Source organism: Martes martes (assembly GCF_963455335.1).
Source record: "Martes martes genome assembly, chromosome: 4".
In the NCBI taxonomy this organism is placed as follows: domain Eukaryota; kingdom Metazoa; phylum Chordata; class Mammalia; order Carnivora; family Mustelidae; genus Martes; species Martes martes.
In genome coordinates this window covers 97,592,133-97,615,641 of record NC_137891.1, presented here as the reverse complement: position 1 = coordinate 97,615,641, position 23,509 = coordinate 97,592,133, and the positions used below count along the sequence as shown (strand labels likewise).

At 45.5% G+C, this 23,509-nt stretch overlaps 2 protein-coding genes across 2 annotated transcripts; one reads left to right on the top strand and one right to left on the bottom strand.

Annotated features, from left to right (window-relative positions):
* Positions 1–615: 615 nt before the first annotated feature.
* Positions 616–6,614, top strand: CIMAP3 (ciliary microtubule associated protein 3; the record flags this gene model as incomplete). Its single annotated transcript, XM_080801625.1, has 6 exons — positions 616–634; positions 864–1,006; positions 1,651–1,749; positions 2,694–2,824; positions 5,438–5,555; positions 6,546–6,614. The coding sequence occupies 6 exons, from the start codon at positions 616–618 to the stop codon at positions 6,612–6,614; spliced, it is 579 nt and encodes a 192-aa protein (XP_080657751.1).
* Positions 6,615–12,576: 5,962 nt separating this feature from the next.
* Positions 12,577–20,154, bottom strand: LOC308341647 (pepsin B; the record flags this gene model as incomplete). The annotated part of the gene is made up of 9 exons (XM_080801667.1): positions 12,577–12,729; positions 12,957–13,055; positions 13,983–14,130; positions 16,173–16,295; positions 16,739–16,938; positions 17,616–17,734; positions 18,243–18,360; positions 19,490–19,646; positions 20,099–20,154. The coding sequence occupies 9 exons, from the start codon at positions 20,152–20,154 to the stop codon at positions 12,577–12,579; spliced, it is 1,173 nt and encodes a 390-aa protein (XP_080657793.1).
* Between the last annotated feature and the right edge of the window lie 3,355 nt (positions 20,155–23,509).

Below are 23,509 nucleotides of genomic sequence, written 5' to 3'. Positions count from 1 at the left end.
AGTCCTGGGATTGAGCCCCCCATCGGGCTCCTCGATGAGCCTGCTTCTCCCTCTCCCTGCTGCTCCCCGCCTTTTGCCCTCCCTCTGTGTCAGATAAATAAATACAATATTAAAATAAATAAATAAAAAGCCTCGTGCGTGCCACGTTTGGAGGTAGAAGGGGGCAACCTGCGGAAAAAACGGGTCTAAGAGGGGCCTAATAGGGGAAGTGTCTGGGCTAAGCTCACTTAGTCCCCAGTTCCCCGGCTGCAGGCGTTGTCCTGGGAGCCCACCCCACCCGCCACCACTGCAGGGGCTCTGTTTTCCTAGTCCCTGATCCTGGCAGTCCAGATTTCGGGGCATTCTGAACCCAGTGTCCCGCTTCAGCAGCGCATTCCCGGTGGCCCAGCTTCCAAAGCCCTTCTGCTCAATCCCTCACTGGCGAAGCCGCCGTAGCCGCGGGTCCTGCAAACCCTCCACCTGCGCCCAGCCACAGGCCACAAGGCTCTCCGCCGCGGACTCAGCAGGGCCGGAGACCCCTCCCACTACGCAGGCGCGCGCGGAGCCACTCCCCTTCCGTTCCCCTGCGTTCCCTTAGCAACGCGGTACACAATTGCTAGCCCGGCCACGCGCGCGATGTGTTTCGGCAAAGCGGGTGCGCGGGGCTGGGGTGGAGGAATCAAGGGTAGAGGGAGGAGGAAGAGTGGAGAGGCTGGAGGGCGGAGGGGACGCAGTCCGTACCTTCCACGGGGTTCGGTCCGGTTTTTGTTCTCGATCGGGCACAGTCCTGTCTCTGCCTCCCCACAACCTACGTGCCCCCAGGGCGCTCACTTAGACCCCGGGGACTTCCTCACGTGGAGTTTCTGCTCTTTCTTGATCTTCAGAGTCGCTGGTTAACTACCCCTTTGGTACACGTCAACAGAGGAAGCTCTTTCCTCACTACCACCCCCAAAACTTGTTGGGGAACAAGTTTCTCCCTCTTCGAGGAGCGCCCCACAGAGGGCCTGGATGTTACATAGCAGAAGATGTGAGTATACACCTTCCCCTGGGTGGGTCTCAGCGTCCTGTCTGCGAATACCCAGGTTCCGTGGAAGAAAAATTCGATGGGATTTGTGATCTTTGGGCTGGCAACATGAGAAGGTGCCCTGGTCCTCTGCAACCAGTTGTCAGGGCCAATGTAGTAAATTAAAAGACCCTTGCTCCCCACTTCCAACACCCTCCAAATGCAAGCCTTTGTAGCCTTTCTTCATATAGTCCTCTATATAGTCTCCACTCAATCCCCACCTTCCGAAGCCTCTGAACCAATGCCTCCCATTAGTCCAAACTGGGAATGTTGCTGTCCTGCTAGATCAGTTTGTGAAAGGTCATCAGACTGAGGGTGGGATTATGGCAAATTCAGCTCTGTGGGGCTTACAGGACGGGATTCACTGGAGTGCACAGGAATGTCATTTACTCAGCCTAGGCAGCCACATTTCTTTGCAGACGGGTATACCGGCCTTCCTTACAGAATTGTTGCTATGGTCTTCACACAGAGGAGTCAAAAAAGAAAGAGCAACTTCTGCAAAAGAGTCAGATAAGAACATTTTGAGTTCACTCTGTTTTGATGACTGTAATATTTTCTGTGTGTTTCCTTTCTTTCTTTCTCTGTTTTTTTAAATATACTACCTGAAGGTATATGGATTGACATACAACCTCTCTAAGATCCCGACCAGTAGAAAAGGATATACTTTTGGTGCCAGAACAGCTGAGAGGTTTAAGGCGATCAACAAGGTTAGAAATGGCTTGAATGTGCTTAGATTTTCGTGTGATCCATGTTGCTACATGTATTTGCATTGGGAAACAAAGTGGGGAGAGTGTGAAGTTACCAAAAATGTGCCCTGAAATTCAAGAAAAATATTTAGATGAACACTATGAAGAAGTCTATCTGGAACGTTTGGGGGTTAGCATCTCAAACGTGTATGAAAGTCCTGGAAGCATGGAAAACAGTTCTTTTTTTTTTTCTAAGATTTTATTTATTTATTTGACAGACAGAGATCACAAGTAGGCAGAAAGGAAGGCAGGGAGAGAGGAGGAAACAGGTTCCCTGCAGAGCAGAGAACCCAATGTGGGACTCGATCCCAGGACCCTGGGATCATGACCTGAGCCGAAGGCAGAGGCTTTAACCCACTGAGCCACCCAGGCACCCCATGGAAAACAGTTCTTGAAAGAAATGGTATCAAGACCATTTCTTTGGGGCCGACACAGCTTATGTTTAAGTACCAAAGCTTTGTTTCTATGTATCCTTTTATTTTGCCACTTAAAAAACAAATTGCTACTTTTGAACCCTTTGGTGGGATTGGATTTCAAGTCTAAAAGTCTTGAGTACAGGATCCTAATCAGTTATTGGATATTTTTCTGACCCTGGAGCTCCAAGAGAGGGGTATTGGCTCTAAAAAGACTCCGAGTGAGATGGTGGGGGCAGCAGGTGCATCAAGTCACTTTGGTCCTTTACCTCCTGCTGATCTCTTTCTACAGCCTCAGTGTATGTGTGTTTCAATAGCTGAATCCCATGTTTATCTTGGTTTTCTCCTTACTGTAGCCTTATATCTATAGCTGGGGTGGTAAAACTATAGCTGATACATGAACAGAAAGAGGATGAGTCGGTTTTCTTTAATTAAAGCCTTTATATGTATATATCTCACCCTCTAACATGTTTATCTTTTTCTGACAAACAGGAAACGATGCTTTACCCAGGCGTGTACCAGGCTGCACATCCTCAGGAGCAAATACACAAACAAAATTTTGCTCCATTCAATGCCTTGTTGCCTCGATTTAAGACATACTCAAAGGACAATTCTTACCCTGGGTATGTCTCCTCTCTTCTGGAGCATTTCATCAAACAGCAATAGGAAAGGATGCACAAAGGAGGGGTTCCATCCAAACCATGCCAGCTGAATAAGCAACAACCTATCCATCTTTTAAGAGCCAACCTCTGACCTTCCAGATCTCTGGCATTATAGAATTCTAAATCCTAGTGGTTCAGTCAACCAATAGTTATCAATGTGCCAGGCACTTCCAAGGGATCCAGAGGTTTTGTATTAAACCCATCGCACAAGGTTCCTCTTTCCTTGCAAATTACACCGGCAAATCTGGACAGATGAGAAGCAAATACACTAAAAAAATATCAGTGTAATAAGGACAGTTACCATATAATTTAGCAGTCAGACAGTGACCCTTTTGAGACTGAGCTTACTAATTATGGCAAGACAGTAGCCGTGAGCTAGGACTGTCACAGGCATACTGGGCAGTGTGGTGACCCGGTGATGCACTGTGAAGACAGTGAATAAGTTGGTGGTGATGGGATGGATGGTGCCACTTTGGCAAGGATATCCAGAAAGGTCTTTAGGGGAAATGACACTTGACCTGAAGTCTGAATGACGAGACTGAGCCAGCCTGTGAAGATCTGGGCCTGGGCTTCCTAGGAAGGAGGAGCTACAAGTGCAAAGGCTGTAGGCTGGGGAGGAACGTGTGGGAGGAATAAGGGGGAGGCTGGTGTGGCTAGAGTGTGGTGAGCAGAGAGGAACTGAAGACAGAGCAGGAGGGCCGGGGCTGAGCACGTGGCCCTTGTAGACCCAGTGTTTCAGGAAGCCACTCAGCATGGGTGGAACTGCGGGGCAGAGAGTCAAGGTCTTTTTTTGTTCATGAGAAATGCAGGGATCAGTGAATGAGTGTAACTTTCTCCAGGCTGCATTAAGGAAGTGGAAGTGTTGAATCTTGGCCCCCGTGTTGATTCTAAGTACTATTTCTTTCTTTCTTTTTTTTTTTTTTAAGATTTATTTATTTGACAGAGAGAGCGAGAGACACAAGCAGGCAGAGCAGCAGAGGGAGAGGGAGAAGCCAGGCTCCCCACTGAGCAGGGAGCCCAATGCAGGGCTCGATCCCAGGACCCTGGGATCATGACCTGAGCCGAAGGCAGTCACTTAACCAACTGAGCCACCTAGGCGCCCCTAAGTACTGTTTCTAACACAGCAAAGAGTCTACACCAAAGACCAAGTGTTATGAACAAAGGCAATTATAATATAATGCCACCTCAGTCAAACTTTAACTGGTTCTGCCTCCTTATCCTGAGATTGCTGATGGAATGATCATCACTCTCTTACCCCCAGTTTCAAATCACGGGCAGTACTTACTCACGATGGTGGTAGACTCTTTTCTCACCCACCCCTCCTGGGATCTCAGCCAAGGATACTGGATTGCAGAAATATTTTTCAAACTAGAATCAATTTTAATCTTAACTGGGATGTCAAGACTGGATATATTTATTTTTTAAGTTTTATTTATTTGAGAGAGATAAGGGGAGGGGAGTGGGAGTGGGAGAGGGAGAGTGGGAGAGGAAGAAGGAGAAGTAGGTTCCCCACTAAGCAAGGAATCCAGTGTGGAGCTCAGTCCCAGGACCCTGGGGTCATGACGTGAGCCAAAGGCAGAGCTTAACTGACTGAGCCACCCAGGCATCCCAAGACTAAATATCTGTAACACTCACAGCTAATCAGAAATACATTAAGAGGCAAGGAAACCCCACAGTTGCCCCACATTAGAAAGCTAATTGGGCTTTCTCATGCCCAGTTGACTTTTCTCAAAGAATTAGGCCAAGTTCAACCAGTTAGAATGGCCAAAATTAGCAAGACAGGAAACAACATGTGTTGGAGAGGATGTGGAGAAAGGGGAACCCTCTTACACTGTTGGTGGGAATGCAAACTGGTGCAGCCACTTTGGAGAACAGTGTGGAGATTCCTCAGGAAATTAAAAATAGAGCTTCCCTATGGCCCTGCAATCGCACTACTGGGTATTTACCCCAAAGATACAGATGTAGTGAAAAGAAGGGCCATCTGTACCCCAATGTTTATAGCAGCAATGGCCACGGTCGCCAAACTGTGGAAAGAACCAAGATGCCCTTCAACGGACGAATGGATAAGGAAGATGTGGTCCATATACACTATGGAGTATTATGCCTCCATCAGAAAGGACGAATACCCAACTTTTGTAGCAACATGGACGGGACTGGAAGAGATTATGCTGAGTGAAATAAGTCAAGCAGAGAGAGTCAAATATCATATGGTTTCACTTATTTGTGGAGCATAACAAATAACATGGAGGACAAGGGGAGATGGAGAGGAGAAGGGAGTTGAGGGAAATTGGAAGGGGAGGTGAACCATGAGAGACCACAGACTCTGAAAAACAACCTGAGGGTTTTGAAGGGGTGGGGGGTGGGAGGTTGGGGGAACCAGGTGGTGGGTATTAGGGAGGGCACGGATTGCATGGAGCACTGGGTGTGGTGCAAAAACAATGAATACTGTTATGCTGAAAAGAAATTAAAAAAAAAAAAAGAATTAGGCCAAGTTCAGGGATAGCTGTGGTACGGATGGAGTTCGTATATGGTCACTAAGTCATTACACATGATGCTTTAAATTTTTATTTCTAGCCCTGGCACATACAACCCGGAGATGAAGCCACCCCCTAAAATCACTTGGCCAATGAAATTTGGATCTCCAGACTGGGCTCAGGTTCCATGTCTACAGAAAAGAACCCTAAAAGCTGAGGTAAGAAGACTTGAATTTATGTAGAGCCCTCTCTCTGGTACTTTCATTTGTATCAAGCTTCTTATCCAGAAAGAGCTTCAGGAAGTCCTTGCTCCCTTGACAGAATATGTATGTGCAGTTTTGTGCAGATATGCATATGAGAATCCTTTTGGAGAGTTGCCCAGTTTCATTAGATTTTTAAAGGTGGCTATGACCAACGAAAGTCACATTTTCTTACTTAATCCGCAAATAACCTTCTGGTGCAAAAACAGGACAATTATACCCTGGTGACAGAGGAGAGAAATCAGACTCTGATGGATTAAGTGACCTGTGCAAGCTGACAACTTGAATCTAGATCTTGTGACTCCTAAGCCAGTGTTCTTTCCATATACCACTAGAGTATCAGATCATGAGGGGGCTGTAGAGCATTCTGGTAAGAAGATGGATTCAGGGGACAGACTGCCTGGGTTCAAATACTAGCTGCCATATTGCTGGCTGGGTGATCTCAGGCAAGTTTTCTAAGCTGCAGTTTTCCTTTTTTAAAAATGGATATTATAATAGAATGAATTTGATAAGGTTTTAAAGATCAAGCTAATGTAGAAAAGCATTTAATATAGTACTTATAATGTAATAAATGTTCAACCCACGTGAGCTATCATAATTCCAGAGGTGCTGTTTTTCAAGAGGAAATTTGGGTTAATTCCACAACTATTTGTTAAATGCCTAACGTATCAACATCATCACGCTAGACCTCTGAGTAACATTCAGGAATCAAATGCATAATCTTTGTTTTTGAGAAGCTTACCAGGAATACTTTGGAGACTTACCAAGTCCTAGCATGACCGCACAGGGAGATGACAGAGAGCAGCTGTACGTTGACAGAATCCTAAGACTAAGTACCTATGGGGTGGGCTTCAGCTCTAATGTGCACCTCTGTTTTGCAAGTCAGGAATACCAGAGGCAGAGAGTTCGCATCAGAATATTGACCCAGACAATATTCCTTCATTGCAGTTGTCCACCGACAAGGACTTCAGAAAGCACCGGAACCGTGTGGCCTACCTAAGCCTGTTTTACAATTGAGGTGCTGTGACTACCTTCACGCACCCCTCCTGACCACGGATCTAGGACTGAGGACAGGGCTGCTCTTCCCCCCCTGCACTGCTGTGCTTGCTTGTCTGCCAGCATGGGACCCAGGGAGGGAAGGGGCTCCTAACTCCTATGTGAGAACAGAAAGACTACATCAGAGTGTTCTGTGTCCATGTGCTGGTTTGTCACGTACATATGTAGATGGGCCTGGGGGGTCCTGCCCAATGTTCAGTGCGGTGGCTCCATTTTACTGAAATACTCATGGGTCTCTGTCCGCACGCTCTAATTCCCAGTCTTATGTGTTCTACCACGAGCCCTGGGGACAGGGGCTGTTGGCCTCTCCATTGACTGCATGGCCAATTTGGATTGGATTGGATGACCACCTTGGACTTATTCATGGGCATGCTACACTCAGAGGGTACTGACAGGCAGGGTAAACATTTATTTTTAAGAAAACTTTTTCTTAAGAAAGCTTTAAGAAGACTGTCCAGATTTCTGAGTTTCCAAGTTTCTGGCATGCAATGGGCAGGTCAAGAATTTGTTCCCTTTCCCAGACTGATATTAAACTCACTGGATCAGAAATTCCCCACTTCCCATTACCTTACCTATGTCATTTGTCAGTCATCATGTAAATTGATTTCCTACCATCTGTCAGGAAGAGTGGCAAGGACTGGGAATACAGCAGGAATCAAAATAACCTCATTTCCTGGTCTGGAAGCCACAGAAGCAATGTCCTGCTGTAGACACATTCTGGGAATGCCTGACTTGCTGGAACACGCCCTCTAGGACTTGGAAATGTTTTACGTGGTTCCTTTAGCACTTTCTAGCAACCCACAGGGAGCCTCAGTTTTATATTCTGGACCTTGAGCACATGGAAATGGGAGAGAAAGCAACAGTGTGAAAAAGCAGAAGTCTAAGGGCCTGCAGGGGGGTGGGGTGGGGGGACAAGCCAGGACAAGAGAGAAATGGCATGGAAAAATCCAAACTGAGCCTTGGCCCATTGAAGCTGGGGCCTGGATCTCTGCTCCCTGCTCCTTGCTGGAGAGACAAAACAGCTAGGGTCTGTGTGACTTAGCAGCTCAAAGCAGCACTATCCCATCTCGGCTGCCGTCCAGCGCAAAGCCTGGGGCCCCAGGCCCTCTACATAAGGTCTGAGCCTAGAGGGGCCTCCGTGTCTCTGTGGAAGGGGAACAGCTGCAGAAGGCAGAGTACCAGAAATCCAGCCTAAAGCCTGCTTATGGGTCTACATTTGTCCATTCCTGAGCCCCACTCCCCACCAACTGCCCAGCCTATTTTCTTGGCAGAGCCCCCACTTGCTGTGGCCAAGTTCAGAGAACCCATTACACACCAAATCTTCTCAACAAGATAGTATTCTTCTGCACATGGCTTTGATGGTGAATGGCACGTGGGAGCAGGCCTTAATCAAAACTCCTACCATCATGGCACAAAAAGCAGATTTTGAGATTTCTGGTGACATTTGCATAGTAAGAGTTGGATCAAAGTGGAACTAAGAAAGGGGGAAGCCAAGACCTCACCACTACTGGTTGGCTCTAAATTCTAGATTTAGGGGTGAGATACAAAGGGGTCTTTCATTCTGTTTAGGTCTTTCAGCCATGACTATGAGCCTGGGAAAATGGACAGACTTCTAGAGCAGAAGCTCTACCAGGAACAAAGGATATGCCTCTATCTGAAGTTGAGTCTCCACGGAAGCTAGAACGTGGGGGACCCCAGCTGAAGGCTAGGGAACAGCAGAGGAGCCCTGTCAGCAGGAGTCCTCTTCCTCAAATATCTGATCATCGGTCTCTCCTCCACAAAAACCCATATGGGTCCCCTTGGCGGGAGAATCAAGTCCGGACATTTCACAAGGTCCTGCCCATCTGACCGCAGCCCACCTTGGCTGCCTCCTCTCCTGCTATCCCCTCCAGGTACCTTGTGTCCACCTGCTGGCATTTCCTGCTGCTCTACAATTACACAAACTCTCTCCAGCCTCAGTGCTTGTCCTTAGGCCAGTTTCTGCATGAGATCCCTTTTCTGACTTTCTCTACTCAGTGAGTTCCTACACATGCTTCAGGGTGAAATCTAACAGGGTTTCCTTTGTGATACCTTCCTCTTGCCTGCCGCTCTCAGGCACCTTTTCCTGTAACAGTCTCTATGTCACTTGTATTACCGTGAATTTGGTTGTATAGCAGGCATTGCTAAGGACTTGTTATCACAAGACATGTCAGATCTGGGGACTTAAAGAGAAAAATGAACAATCTCTTTCTCTTGATCATAATGAGTTGGGGAGACAGAAGTGCCATGGGTACGTACAGTGCGATGTGTAGTGAAACGTCAGACATAGAAAGTGCTGTGGGGGGAGGGAAGGAGGAGTAATGACTTCTCATAGCGGGTGGGAGGGTAGGCAGAGGACATGTAGAAAGGTGTCAGGGATCAGGGAAGAATTTACCTACACAAAGAGATTTCAATAAATACTTTATGAATAAATTAATGATATTTCATTAGTGATGATGGCACAAGTAGTAAATGGAAAGAAAACTCAGAACATGTTTTGCAAGTAAAACACAAATATAGGCTGGGTTCCATGTGGCCACTTTCTGCATGAATTCACATTTATTTTTTTTTAATTTTTTATTTATTTTCAGCGTAACAGTATTCTTTGTTTTTTCACCACACCCAGTGCTCCATGCAATCTGTGCCCTCCCTAATACCCACCACCTGGTTCCCCCACCCTCCCACCCCGCCCCTTCAAAACCCTCAGGTTGTTTTTCAGAGTCCATAGTCTCTCATGGTTCACCTCCCCTTCCAATTTCCCTCAACTCCCTTCTCCTCTCCATCTACCCTTGTCCTCTCTATTATTTGTTATGCTCCACCAATAAGTGAAACCATATGATACTTGACTTTCTCTGTTTGACTTGAATTCACATTTAAAAACCACGTTACAGCTGCCCAAAACAGAGAGAAATTCCAATCTTTATATCGCTTACAGAACATTAAAAAGTCTCTGATTTGTAAGCATAGGCAACATTTCTCAAAATCTTCACCCCACGTTCCCCTCCAAGATGTTGCTGTGGAACATTTCCGCCAAGAAACTTCAAATTCCAAATCTCTACTTTCACCTCTCCCATCCATAGTTTCTTCCATAGTTTCTTCCCCTTCTCTCTTCCCTGTTACCTTCCAGCTTTTTTAAAATCTCGTTCGCTCCTCGTTCCTTTTACATTTTTTGACTCCCTAGCATCTTCTTCCTTTCTCTCTCTCTCTCTCTCTCTCTCTCTCTCTCTTGCTCTCTCTCTCTTTCTCTCTCTCTCTCTGTTTTTCTGTCCACAGACCTTCAGTTTCGACCACATAAGATACAAGAATCAGACAGGCAAGATCTTTATTAGTGTGGTGGGGACAGAGTAACATATTGCAAGGTGGGGAACACTCCCATATTAATAAATCTTGTCCCTGTCCTACAACGATAGACAAGGCAGAACAGACCATAAGCTGTGGACAGCTTCTATTGGGTGTTATTTTCTAGAATCCAGGAGCAGACAGAATTGCTAGCTCTGGCCTTACCAATACCATATGTTGTTCCCATGGCTGCGTTTAGTCCCTGCTGATGAATTTCAGGTTACTCATGATAACCTGAATTTGGTGTATCTCGGTGCTGAGAACTTTCTAGCAATTATATCTCCATCTCAAGATTTTGCTCTGTGTACTTGAGGCCAACCACCAGAGCATGAATAGAGGTGATACCGAGGCAGGAACCGTGGCTGAAGGGGTAGGGATGAGGATGCAGGTGAATTGGGGCTGAGCTGAGCTCCCTCCCCTTTGACAGAAAAGGCTGTGTTTCCCATGAGAGAAACACAACAGAAAGAGAAAGGAATGGCCAGAGTTCAGACATTACCCAACTCCATAAGATCAATTCCATTGTGTGTTGGTGGAGGGGAATGATGCAATGATGTAGGAAACGTACTCCTCCATTCACCACTATCACTCCCACACATCTAGATGGAGAATTCTTTGCATCTTTCTTCCCAGGTACATCCTTCTAATTACATTTCTTGCAAGAATTTTGGGTCCCAGAGCAGTACCAGTTTTAACCTCCCTAGAGGTGGCATTACTGCATTAGAAGAACCCACTGCTGATGTATTTGTTCATAACCTACTGTGGATTGCAAGTTCAGGCACTGGGCTTGCTTCAGACAGGAAACATGCTCACAAGCAATAGGCTGATAGAAAATTCCTAGTGAGCCAACGCCACGTCTCATTTGAAATCACATGCCTCCGGGACTTGCACAGAGCAGACTTTATCATAGAGCAACACGGTAAAATATTTAATACATTGATCTGGATCAGATTTTAACACTAACTGTATGATTACCCATGCACACCTCACTTTCTTCCACTGTAAAATGAGATTGGGTTTCAAAACTCAAAAGCTTTCAGGCCCAGGCAGATACACTGCATTTGTGAGCAGCCTGAGAGCACCTATAGTGAGTAGAGAGGAAAGGGGTCTGTGAAAACATAAGATAATCTCAACATGCATTAAAATTGTTTTGCTAACCTACAAAACTAGAAACAAAACAACATCCAAAAAACCCACTGTGTTGTCTGATCAGGTCTGGCCTCTGAGCACCAGTTTGGAATATTCTCTAAGGTTTCTTTTTCTTCTCTAACTTTCAAGAATGGAGAGAAGAATGTGTTGGAAGGGAGCGTGCTGGGAGGACTGGTCACCTTCACCAGAATACCTCATGTAGGTGCTACTGTGTCCTTAAAGTCTGTGCTGTGGGTCCTCACTCAGAGAGCTCTGCTCTGTGTTCTGGCCCATTGGTCAATTCACAGATCCCCCAAAGAATTGTTGCTAACTTTCAGTTTAGAAGAAACATTTTTTTATGTTCATTTAGCCACATCATTAGTTTTTATGTAGTGTTCAATGATTAATTATTTGCATATAACACCCAGTGTTCATCACAACACATGCCCTCCTTAATGCCCATCACCCAGCTATCCCATCCTTTCACCCCCACCTCTGAAGCCATCAGTCTGTTTCCCCAAGTGCATAGTCTCATGGTTTGTCTCCCTCTCTGATTTCTCCCCTTTCAGTTTTCCCTCCCTTCCCCTATGATCTTCCATGCTACTTCTAATATTCCACATATAAGTGAAACCATATGGCAATTGTCTTTCTCTGATTGATGCATTTCCCTTAGTATAATCCCCTCCAGTTCCATCCACACTGATGCAAGTGGTGGGTATTCATCCTTTCTGACGGCTGAGGAATATTCCATTGTATATATGAACCATATCTTCTTTATCCGTTCGTCTGTTGAAGGGCATCGCGGCTAGTTCCACAGTTTGGCTATTGTGGATATTTGCTGCTATGAATATTAGGGTGCATGTGCCCCTTCTTTTCACTACATCTGTACCTTTGGGGCAAATACCCAGTAGTTCAATTGCTGGGTCATAGGGTAGCTCTATTTTTTAACATCTTGAGGAACATCCACACTGTTTTCCAGAGTGGCTACACCAGTTTGCTTTCCCACCAACAGTGTACAAGGGTTCCCCTTTCTCCACATACTCGCCAACATTTGTTGTGCCTTGTTAATTTTTGCCATTCTATCTAACTGGTATAAGGTGGTATCTCATTGTGGTTTTGATTTGTATTTCCCTGGTGGTTAGTGATGTTGAACAGTTTTTTCAGGTGTCTGTTAGCCCTTTGTATGTCTTTTTTGGAGAAGTGTCAGCTCATGTCTTCTGCCCATTTTTTGACTGGATTATTTAATACAAGCAGAATACAAAGAAGACATCTAGAAGGATCAGTAAGGATGTTTAGAGATTCTTAGTTTATTACTTGAGGGAGTAAGATTCTAGTGCAAAGAGGGATCAGATTAGTCTAAAATGCTGCTGTCAGCCCAGAGAAACAATAGGGCAATCCCAGAGTCTTGCTGGGAGGGAGGAGACAGCTGCCTCTTGCTAGTCTACTTAGAAAGAGCGAAACCCACCCTGTTGACAGCCAAGTCATAGACAGTATAATATTCCCTGAGGAAGACATCTCCCAGAATCCACAGGGGCTGTCCATTGGGGGAGGGCAGGTAAGTGACTTCAATCCCAAGGGTGCAGTAGCCATTGTTCTGCAGAGACAAAGGACATGAAGATATAACCAGGTGCATGAGGGGCCTTTCCCCACAGGTATGTCCCACCCTATATTCCATGACACCTGTGGGGTCCCTGGCTTCTTGTTCACCCTCAGCCCTGCCAATGGTGACTCCTCATAGGTGCTCAGATGTGAGCTGGGACATGGAACAGATGTTTGGACCCATCCAATCCCATTTCCCTGGAGCCTGGGGTGCATACGTACGTTGAGGACATAAGTAGAAGGAGGCAGAGGTAATGGGGTCCCACTGATGACGAAAGTGATGGTGGGCAAGCTCTGTATGGAGTTGCAGTTGACCACAAACTGAGAGAGAGGAGAAGCAGAGCTGTAGAGTGCCAGGGGGCTGGGGGCCCAGACAAAGGGCCCGAGTCTCCCATTCCCTGTGAGACTCTCTTCCTGACCTTCCAGCAGAGGCTGGTTGAGAGCATGGAAGGCACAGCCTGATTCCCAGGCACAACACTGACCAGAAACCTTTGCTTTCCTGGGCCTCCTTGGACACATCTCAGCTCTGAGATTTTGGTTGTACTGATATGGCCATAGGAGTCAGGCTCATTCCAGAACACAGATTTCTATTGCCAGAAAGTCCCACGTACAGAGAAGAAGCATGGAGACATTCGATGTGAAACATGCTCCCACACAATTTATATCCACACAAGTGTGCACCTATCCATGTACTCAAATCTCACACACACACACACATAGACACACACACACACACACACACACACACACACCCTGAGGACCAAGATTTCGTCTGATTAACTAGACTCTTGCATGCAGGAGGAGCAAACTACAGAAGCACATTTAAGGGGAACAGGTTTGGGCACAGGAGGCTGCTCAGAGTAAAAGCCAAAGGAGTATTCCTAGGGAAGAAGGAAACCCAAGAGGACTGGAGAAGTACAATATGCCTGACTCTGTTGCGTACAGTCAAATGACAGTGGCCACGCCAAGGTGAGATGTGTTCCTAGAGCCTGAAATGGAACAGCCACCCCTCCTGACAACCATTCAGCCCATACTCACTGTTGGAGTTGGTGCTATTCCCTCCCCTTATGCCTCCTTGAATTCAGGGTTCATGCCTAAAGGCCATGATGTGTCCCCACCTGTTCTGTCCCACCAGGAGCTCAGTTCTCCTCCAATCCCTTCTCCTATCTCTCATGAACGCATTGCACTCAGATTCCTGTGCTGAGACTGCCTGGATGTGCAGAGGAGCCCTGGCTTCTGGTTACTCACATCACCATTCTGATCTTGCTGGGCTCCTGTTGCCTTCACAAAGGATTCCAAGTACTGCTGGGGAACAGTCAGGGGGAAGGTTCCCGTATCCACAATCCCCTGGCAGCCCTGGGAGCACAAGCCAGTGGCCTTGTTACCGATGAGAAACCTGAGGGGAACACCAATACAAAGAGTCAGGCATTTCTCGGGGTAGCTGGGTGGCCCAGTCAGTTGAGCGTCTGACTCTTGCTTTTAGTTGGATTCATGATCTCAAGGTTGTGAGACCAAACCCAGCATCGGGCTCCATGCTCAGCTTGGAATCTGTTTGGGATTCTCTCTCCCTCTGACTCTCCCTCCTCCCCATTCTCTCTTTCCCTCTCTTTCTTTCTTTCAAATAAATAAATAAATCTTTAAAAAGAGAGAGAGAGAGAGAGAGTCAGACATATCTGCCATAAATAAGTGCCACATCCACCCTAATCTCCCAACCCCGCAGCTCTGAAAATATGCCTCCTCCAAAAAGCCAGGCCATACCTTGACACTACAATCCATGTAATAATGTAATAAAAATTAATAATGATAATAATAATTACCATTGGAGTAATATCCTCAGTCTTGATCTGGTGACTACCCCAGCTCTGACTGAGCGCTCTGGGGCATAGGGACTATGTCTTATCCTCTTTAATCTGCCTACATGAGGCCCAGAACATAGTGTCAAACAGCTAGAGCTGGTAGTCACATCGTAAATACACATTGGACACCTTCCATGTAGAAGACACTCCTACACTCTTACAAGAATTATAGTGATATAAAGAGGACTAAATTGTATTTGCTATTTTTAAATAGTCCATTCTAATGGACATGAGACAACACCATAAGCCAATGGCTGCTGATCTCCATAATGTAGTCCTATGTGATTCAGTCCCCGATCACTCATCCAGCTTTTTCTGCAGCTCTACTCTTCCTCTGGAGTCCATTTGTATTTTGGGTACAGTTGGTGAATCAAGGCACTTGGACGTAATGGTGAACAAGACAGACACCACATACATAACAGAAACACGTAAATGGTGTTTAATTGCATCTCTGGGGAGTGCCATGAAAGAAATGCAATAGGCCATAGAGGAGGGGACTTGATCTACTCTGGTGGTGAAAGTAAGTCAGTCAGACAAGGATTATTCTGAGAAGAGATGCTTAAGGGGTGAGTGCAATCGGTCCAAATGAAAAGACCCCTCTTTTGCAGGCACAAAAATCTACTTGTCAGACATTCAACTGCTTACCTCTCTCTCTACTCATGCATGTTGGGCTTATTACCCTGTGTCTACCTGCAGATGAGGAGCTAGATGTTGGGACACAAGCCAGTAATACTAGGGGACTGGAAGAGAGACTGGGTCCTGGAGAGGCCTTTGGGGAGGGGGCGTAGGAGCTCATCTGGGCTCCAAAGGATGCACACAGGACATGAGGGGCTTCAGGTGATATAGTCAAAAGAGAAGAAGCAAGAAAATCATGGCAAGGTGCAAGGACGTGTTGAAGTCCGCGCTGCATATCAGGAAGCAGTGGGAAGGCCATACCGACAGGTAGTGCCCAGCTGTTGTATGGTCTTGAGTAAAGGCCAAAGAAATGCATCTTGAATTGGTAGTGATGGAAATTTCCTGAAGGCTTGGAGTATAGAAGTAACTGATTCACGATCCTGAGCTCTAGGAGCAGATATGCTTGGGCTCAAATTTTGAAATTTGTGAAATGTGTGACTTTGGATAAGTTACTGAACCTCTGAGCCTTGATTCCTTTATCTACGCAATGAAATACACTACTGAGCACTTTACAGTGTTTAGCGGAATATACATGCAATAATACATATGAAATATTTAGCACAGTATCTGGCACATAGAAAACATCAATGACAGCTGTTACTTCCACTGATGAAGGACTTGGTAAAGATTGTGCTACATGGGATAATGAAGCTTCCAGGAACAAAGACATCCATTCACAGAATCCTAGGAATGACCAACGTGCTGACATGACAAGGTTCAGTGACCAAGTCAGAAAGTTCATTCAAGAGCAAGATGCCAGAGTCTACTGAGCTCCAGGAACAATCAGCCTGAGGGTTTGCTGATTCTTCCAGAAGTGTGTGCCAATGCAAGAACAGGAAATATTGTCACATTGGAGGAACATCCTAGGGGTGTCCATGATCCATAGGAATTTTCCTCTAGTACTTACTCATCTATAGCAATCTGCCAGTACATTTCCCGGGTGACAGGAGCCCAGACGATCTCACCAGAATAAAATTGGGAGTTTGAACCTCCCAGGATGAGCTCCCCACCATACTCATAGGTTGGTTGGCTATGGAAAAAAGGTGAAGAGCATGAATTCTCACAATACACATGATCAGACATCTCCTTCCTCCTCTCTCACCATCCCTCTCTTTTCAGACACAGAGGAACCAGAAGACAAGGGGTCTTGTGCTCTGGTCTGCTCTTCAGACTCAACCAGGGAGCCTGCTTCTTCCTCCCCTTCTCCCTCCTCCCCATTGCTCATGCTCTGTCTCTGTCTCTCTGTCTGTCTCAAATAAATAAATAAAATCTTTAAAAAAATACTTCCAGTGCATTTAAAATAAAATTCCCTCCAAAATGAAATAATAAATTTTCAGAGATGCATGAATTGCATTTAGCTAGTTATACTCATTGTATCAGGAAATTTTAAGACCTTGGCCCTGTCTTATGTTGACTTGCTGAAAGCCCCCATAGCCTCATTTCCTGAGACCTACCCATGGCAGGGGTGCTCACCGAGAGAAGTAGAAGCTGAAGATAGGCTGGGTGAGCTGGCCCTGCTGCATCATGTTCTGAAGAACTGTTGGGCCATTGTCCACAGCCAGGTCAGAGTAGGCCATTCCCAGGATACCATCAAAGTATGAATAGTAGAAGGGGTAGTTGGGCTCATTCTCACTCATGCCAAAGAGTTGGTTGTTGATGACGATGTTCTGAACCTGGGACAACCAGAAAGAAAAGATTAATAACTCAGGTGGACAAAGTCTTCCCAGACTTAGGTGCCCAGGGAATTGAATCTAGACCCTTTTGTGGGGAGAGGAAGTTAGTTTATTTCATGCTTAGTTCAACCATGGGTGGGGTCTGGAAGATGAAGGGACTCAGCATCACCCAACCATATATGTCTTGGAAAGAAGAGTGTGGGAGTTGGGGAAGCAGAGGCCATTGTGTTCTGGAGTTAGAGTTTCCACTTCCATGGACAGTGAAAGGACAGTGGCTGATTTTATTTTGAACAATCCATGTGCACAAGTGACATAGGAACTGTGGGTGCTTGATGTAAAGAAAAGAAAATAGTGAAAGGAAGATCTTCAAATGCCTACAGTAAAATCATGTGGACAAGGAAGCAGATGTGCTCCATGTGGCTGCAGAGGGCAGCTTAAGACCAGGGAGCAAAGTAAGGGGAGGCACGATGTAAAGAGCTCCCTGCAGTCAGGACTGCTGGGGAAGCAATTCCTGTCTTGGGAGAAATGTTTTGATTAAATGGCCTTTAGCGTCCTTTCCAAACATCAGTTTCCAGGAATTTGTACCTATTTAGTAATCATGGGTCTCTCTGAGAGCTTTAAGCTCCAAAGAAAGGGATCCAAAGAGCAGACCCATAGAAAGACAGAACAGCACTTACAGCCACAGTGTCATATCCCAGGAGCACAGTCAGGCTGCCAAAACCATAGGCCAGTGTATAGGTTTGCTCACTGCTTCTGTAGGTGGAGGAACTGCTGGGATTGAACCTGTTGTGATTGGCTGCAGATAGACAGAAGGAAATATTAGCAGCATTCATGGCTCTCCAACATACTTGGAGGATACTTATCCTTGATGGCCTGAGACCATCAGACCAAGCCTGGGACTGGGTCTCAGTCTCAGATCCTTTGTGCTAAAGACAATCTGTAGCCACAGAAAAGTCTGTCCCCTTAGGAAAAAGATGTTGCCCCTTCCTTCCTTTTCCTGAGGGACGGCTCAACTCAAAGTGCCAGGAATTGGGGCCCACAGGAGAGAGCTGAGGAAGGGAAACAATGTAGAGAAGAATGGAAGCCTCAGTCTATTTCTGCTGTCTCTCTCCAGAACTGTAGCACCAGTGAAATGTAGACCAAGGTCAAGATTTCCAGATGGTCTGAATTTAAGGAGGATGAGATCATGGGTATGCACCAAGAACTCTGGACTTGGATGCTGAGATCTGAGATTGTGCTCAATCCTGACTCTGCCCTGCCCTCTGCTCCTCTCCATGGGTGGGTGATAATGGTAGTATACTCACAGCAGGCCCGGCTCTGGCAGTAGGTGGAGGGCACCCACAGGTTGGAGGAGCCTGTGTCAAAGAGGATCAGGAAATTTTGTGGTGGTGTCCCAATGCTGATCTCTCCAAAGTAGTAGTTCTGCAAAGAAAAGTTTTTCACTCTCATTAAGCAGCCAAGTTTTGTCGTAAGGATGGGGAAGAAGTTGACTCACTAGAAACCACATTTTGCTGAAATCATTTCCCCGGGGAGTTAAGTACCTTCTCCCTCAAAAAGTTCTTCTTCCCATCTGCAGCCAGTATCCTCTCAATATTCCCTATTTTTGTCCCTAATTACAAGCCTGTGACTAGCTGAGTAGCAAGACAATCTCATCTTCCAGAGCATTTTGACTTTTTATCAGGTGATATCTCTATGGATTTACCATTCTATGCCAGAACATGCAAAGTTGGAGAGCTAATCACTTTTTTTCCATTTCCAGTGTCCATCCCCTCTCCCTACATCACACACACACACACACACAAACACACTTCTTTCTCTTCCAGTGTTAAATATTTCTCCACCATTCTCCTCACTCTGGTCACACAGTAGCTAAGGCACCAGAAAGTCTAGAATGAGAGGTAGCATGGAAAGAAAGAAGAGAACTTCACTGAGACATGGTTTAAGTTCTAAGTAAATGCAGGCCAGTCATGTCACTTACCTGCCTCTTCTTACACCATGTATAGGAAGTGAAAGTCGAAATAGGAGATCCCTAGGGTGGCTTCAGATCTGACACTCATGTGACATCACTAAGGGTGGTCCATAGGACACCAGTGTGTTGAGACACCCTGAGAAGACACTGCAGCCTTGAAGAACACTCAAATACTTGCTCTGAGTACTACCAGTGTATGTGTCCAAATGGGGAGATATATGGCATCTGGAGCCACTGGAGATTTGCCTGGCAGCTTTGCATGTGCTTTCTTTTTTCCCCTGCAGCCCATCACTGGGATGTCCTTTGGCTCTCTCAGTTGACTTCAGTATGGTCACTGTGAATCTCATAACCATATAAATGGAGCTTTAGAGAGTGAGCCAGTAATGGGAAGAAAAAAGGAAGGAAAGGGAATACTGTAGTGTTAAGTGGTTCCAACTCATTACTTATCCAGATACTTTCCATAGGAAGGTGAGACTTAGGTTTAGTAAGAAGTCCAAAATCAGAGCTAATGAGAAGTCTAAATAAGTATCCAAAAATTGTTCTTTGCCAAGGGTTATGGACACCACCTCCCCCTTCACTTACATCCAGGTAATTGGTGAAGGGCTCATAAGCAACAGCATCATTATTGTAAAGATACTTGGCACCTGGGTCGACCTTTGGGTGGTTCTTCAGGAATGTGTCTAGTACACCCCGCTCTTTCATCATCTGGCGGATGGACTTGCCTTTCTTCAGAATGATTCTGCAGATATTAGGGCAAACAAAAGGAGTGAGCTTCACGTTCTCCATTAAAGCAATTCCTTCAATGATCTGGTCTGGAGTTTTCAAATCTCCTTAGTACTCTGAAAATCCACTGCAACATATATTTGGGTTTTTCTACTTACATATTGTTTCCACAGAATAAATTTCTGTTTATCTGAAGTCCTGCCAATAAACTTGGGACATGAATCCTGTTTCCCTCTTTCTTAGCCAACACAACATCAATCCACTTTTACACACACACACACACACACACACACTCACTCACTCACCACATTCATCCATCCATCCATCCATCCATCCATCCATCCATCCATCCATCTATCCATCCATACATCCATTTTAAGTCGTGGTTCCCTGGGTTTTCAGTTAATGGTACCAAGATCCAATATGATTGCCTTTCCAAAAGATCTGCAGCTGAATCCTCATACATACCTTTCCATACCCTCTGAGAGGTGTAGACAAATCAAGACCAAGACCAGGATCTTCATGGTGCTGATTTTGGTGGCCCACACACACAATAAGACACAGTGGCACACTCAATGTGTAGGATACACAGAGTGAGACCGGGTCTCTCTTTTATACTCTGATCTCCCTGCACTTTTCACCTGTAGGCACATGGTCTTCTTAGCCTTGTACCAACCTGTGCCCCTACACATCTATGGATTCTGTTTGTTTTTCCTCCTGGAAAGAATTATGGCCTTTAATATCCACTCTGTAGTTAACTTAAGAAGTGATTAGTGACTTTGCTGATGGAATCCAAAGATTAGGATGTGATAGCAAAAGGGAAATGCACTGGAGACAAAGGATCCTGGTCCCACATCTACTGGAAAATGGGTGCTGGCACCTTCTGCCAGAACAATGGAATAATTTGTTCTTTGGCTCCAAAGTCCATGTGCTTTTGGAGATTTGCAGTAGATTCTCCACTTCTTCTCCTTTTCCTTCCTGTTCCTCTCATCAGACTCCTCTGTAGTCTTCTGATGTGATTCTCATGGTCCATGACACTCTGATCTTTATTTTCAATTTCTTAGTTCACAATTAGCCAACATATATGGATTGTCAACTCTGCGCTTACCTCTGCACTAAGCTCTGGGAGTACAAAGGAAATTCAGAAATGTTCCTCCTATGCAAAGTCAGCATCCTGACTAATGACTGACATAGAGTCTAATTATGAGATGATGTGATCATTCTAGCATCCAAACGTGTGTTGAATGAATGATAATGATAAGAACAGTATTCATAAAGCAAGCGGAGACAGGAAGTGATAGCTCCTGTGGGGGCATGGAAAAGTCTTCAGAGAAGAGGTAACTTGAGTTAGGATCTTTCTGGTTGGTAGATGAGAAAGTAAGGAAAGTGGAAAAGCCACTGGAGGCAGAAGAAAAGCCTGAGCAATGGCACCCAGAAGTGCAGTTGGTGTCATGGAACACTGTGACCAATGTGGCCACAAGAGCACTTCTCAACATGGCTCTTCACAAGCCAAGACCTATCCAAAAGACCTGCGCTGGGTCTGCACAGTCCTCATCATGCCACTCAGCTCTGGAAATTATTTTCTACTCAGGCTTCCATTGCAAAGGAAAGGACTATAATGCTAAAATGCTAAATGCTAAAATAGGAATACTCTTGAGTCTACAAAACTATATTAAAGCAGCATGTGCTCAGTATCCACAGTATTTAACTTCTGTTCCATCAAACTATTTATTGTTAAGCCTCATACTGATGAAGCACACCATGGAGCATCTGGATCAAACTCTTGGAGCACAGTGGTAGGTGTCTACACTGGCATGATTCGATGGCGAGGTGCACCTCGTATGCCATGTTAAGTAACATTGACTTTATTCCTTAAGCAGTAAAGAGCCATTAATTTGTTTTAATCAAGGAAATGAAACACTTAATGCTTTTTATATATCCTTTACTAATTTCTAGATTGTAGCCTTCTAGAAGCATGTGGTGAAAGAAGCCAGTATACAAAATGACTCCCTACATAAAGTTGTAGTGGGCATGAGAGAAGTTACTGGAACTTTGTCACGAATCTACCTTGAAGCCTTTGAGCTATACACAAACCCAAAGAGTTTCCAATTTCACATGCATGATCTAATATTTCTTTATAGAAAGAAATTATTAGAGGGAAACTAGAAGATCTACAGAAGATATGCTGATATCCACAACTCCCATTTATCGACCTTGGACCAGACACATATTTCATTTAACCATTGTAACAACCCAAGAAGCTGATTTAACTTCCCCGTGATCCCATAGTTAACCAAAGGCAGAGCTGGGACTTCAAGTCCCGTTTGCCTCAACTCAACCCGTATCTCAGCACAGCCTCCTCCTGTAAGCCTGGGGTGCTCACGCTCTCTCTGCCTCAATGTGCACAAAAATATCAGCTTTAACGATAATGACAGAGATTTATATGTGACTTCGTTTTCTGTAGAAAGGGATTCTAACTGATGTTCTTCCACTCCTAGTTGTCCACTGTCTGCCTAGAAAATGTAACCTTGCATGCTGCTGCCTCCTGGTGGCAACATTCCTAACTTCACAGAAACAGAAACAAACCTTTCAAGGTACTCTTCAAAAGTCTAATGAGAAAGTGACGAAAGCTCCTAACATCAGGTCCACAGCTGACTTTCCTGTGTGGAGGCGACTGGTGCCTGCTCATTAGCCACGCCCACTGAGCCTGTGTCCTGCCCCCTTGTCCACCCACCTACAATCTGCCAACCATTCCTGGGACTTGTCCAGCACACATCTGTACCTCTGATCTCTTGTCAATCCCTTAACACTGCAGGCTCTCTTACTGCACTTACCAAGTCTTCTCTGCAGCAAGACATTAGTACATGAGCTCTCTGAGTCTGCTTCCTCAGCATGAGATGCCATGCCTGTGAAGCATAGAGCAACCACTCGTTTCTTCAGAAACAAATCATGGACTACTTGTCTTCTCTCTCCCACTGGGTTTAAAGTCTTGTAGAAGCCTGGGTTCTGAAATATCACCCACTGTGCCGAGCACAGTGCCTTCCACCAAGAATCATCACTCGGAATTATCTACCGAGAGTGGGAAATAATTCTCAAAAGAAATGGTACCAAGGCAGGATTCAGGACTGATAAAACTAACGTTAAGTACTGAAGCTTTATTTATATGCATCCTATTATCTTGTCACTTAAAAACAAATTCCTGGGGCACCTGGGTGGCTCAGTGGGTTAAGCCTCTGTCTTTGGCTCAGGTCACGGTCTCAGGGTCCTGGGAACGAGCCCCGCATTAGGCTCCCTGCTCAGTAGGGAGCCTGCTTCCCCCTTTCTCTCTGCCTGCTGCTCTGCCTACTTGTGATCTCTCTCTGTCAAATAAATAAATAAAATCTTAAAACACACACACACACACACACACACACACACACACACATTCCTGCCTTTTCCCCATTTTGTGTGATTGGATTTGGGTCTCAAAGTCTTCAGTATAGGATCCTAATCTCTTGTTGGACATTTTCTGACACTTGAGCTCAAAGACAGGGATACTGGCTATAAAATATCTCTGGGTGGAATTATGGGGGCAGCAGGTGCAACAAGTCCCCTTGGTTCTTTATCTCCTGTAGGTCTCTTTCTACACCCTTAGCAAATGTGTCTTGAGATTGCTGAATTCCACTCTCGTCCTGGTTTTCTCCTTACGGTAGGCTTATTTCTATAGCTGGCGTAGTGAACTCATAGTTGATACAGGAACAGTGTGGGGGCAAAGGGCAGGTTGTCCCCAAATGTGCCACTTTGACATGCTGATTATTTTAAATAAAAGTTAATTAAGAAATGGCTGGTACAAGGACACTCAGACCCTCCTCCATCCCCCTAAATGCAAGAAACCAATCT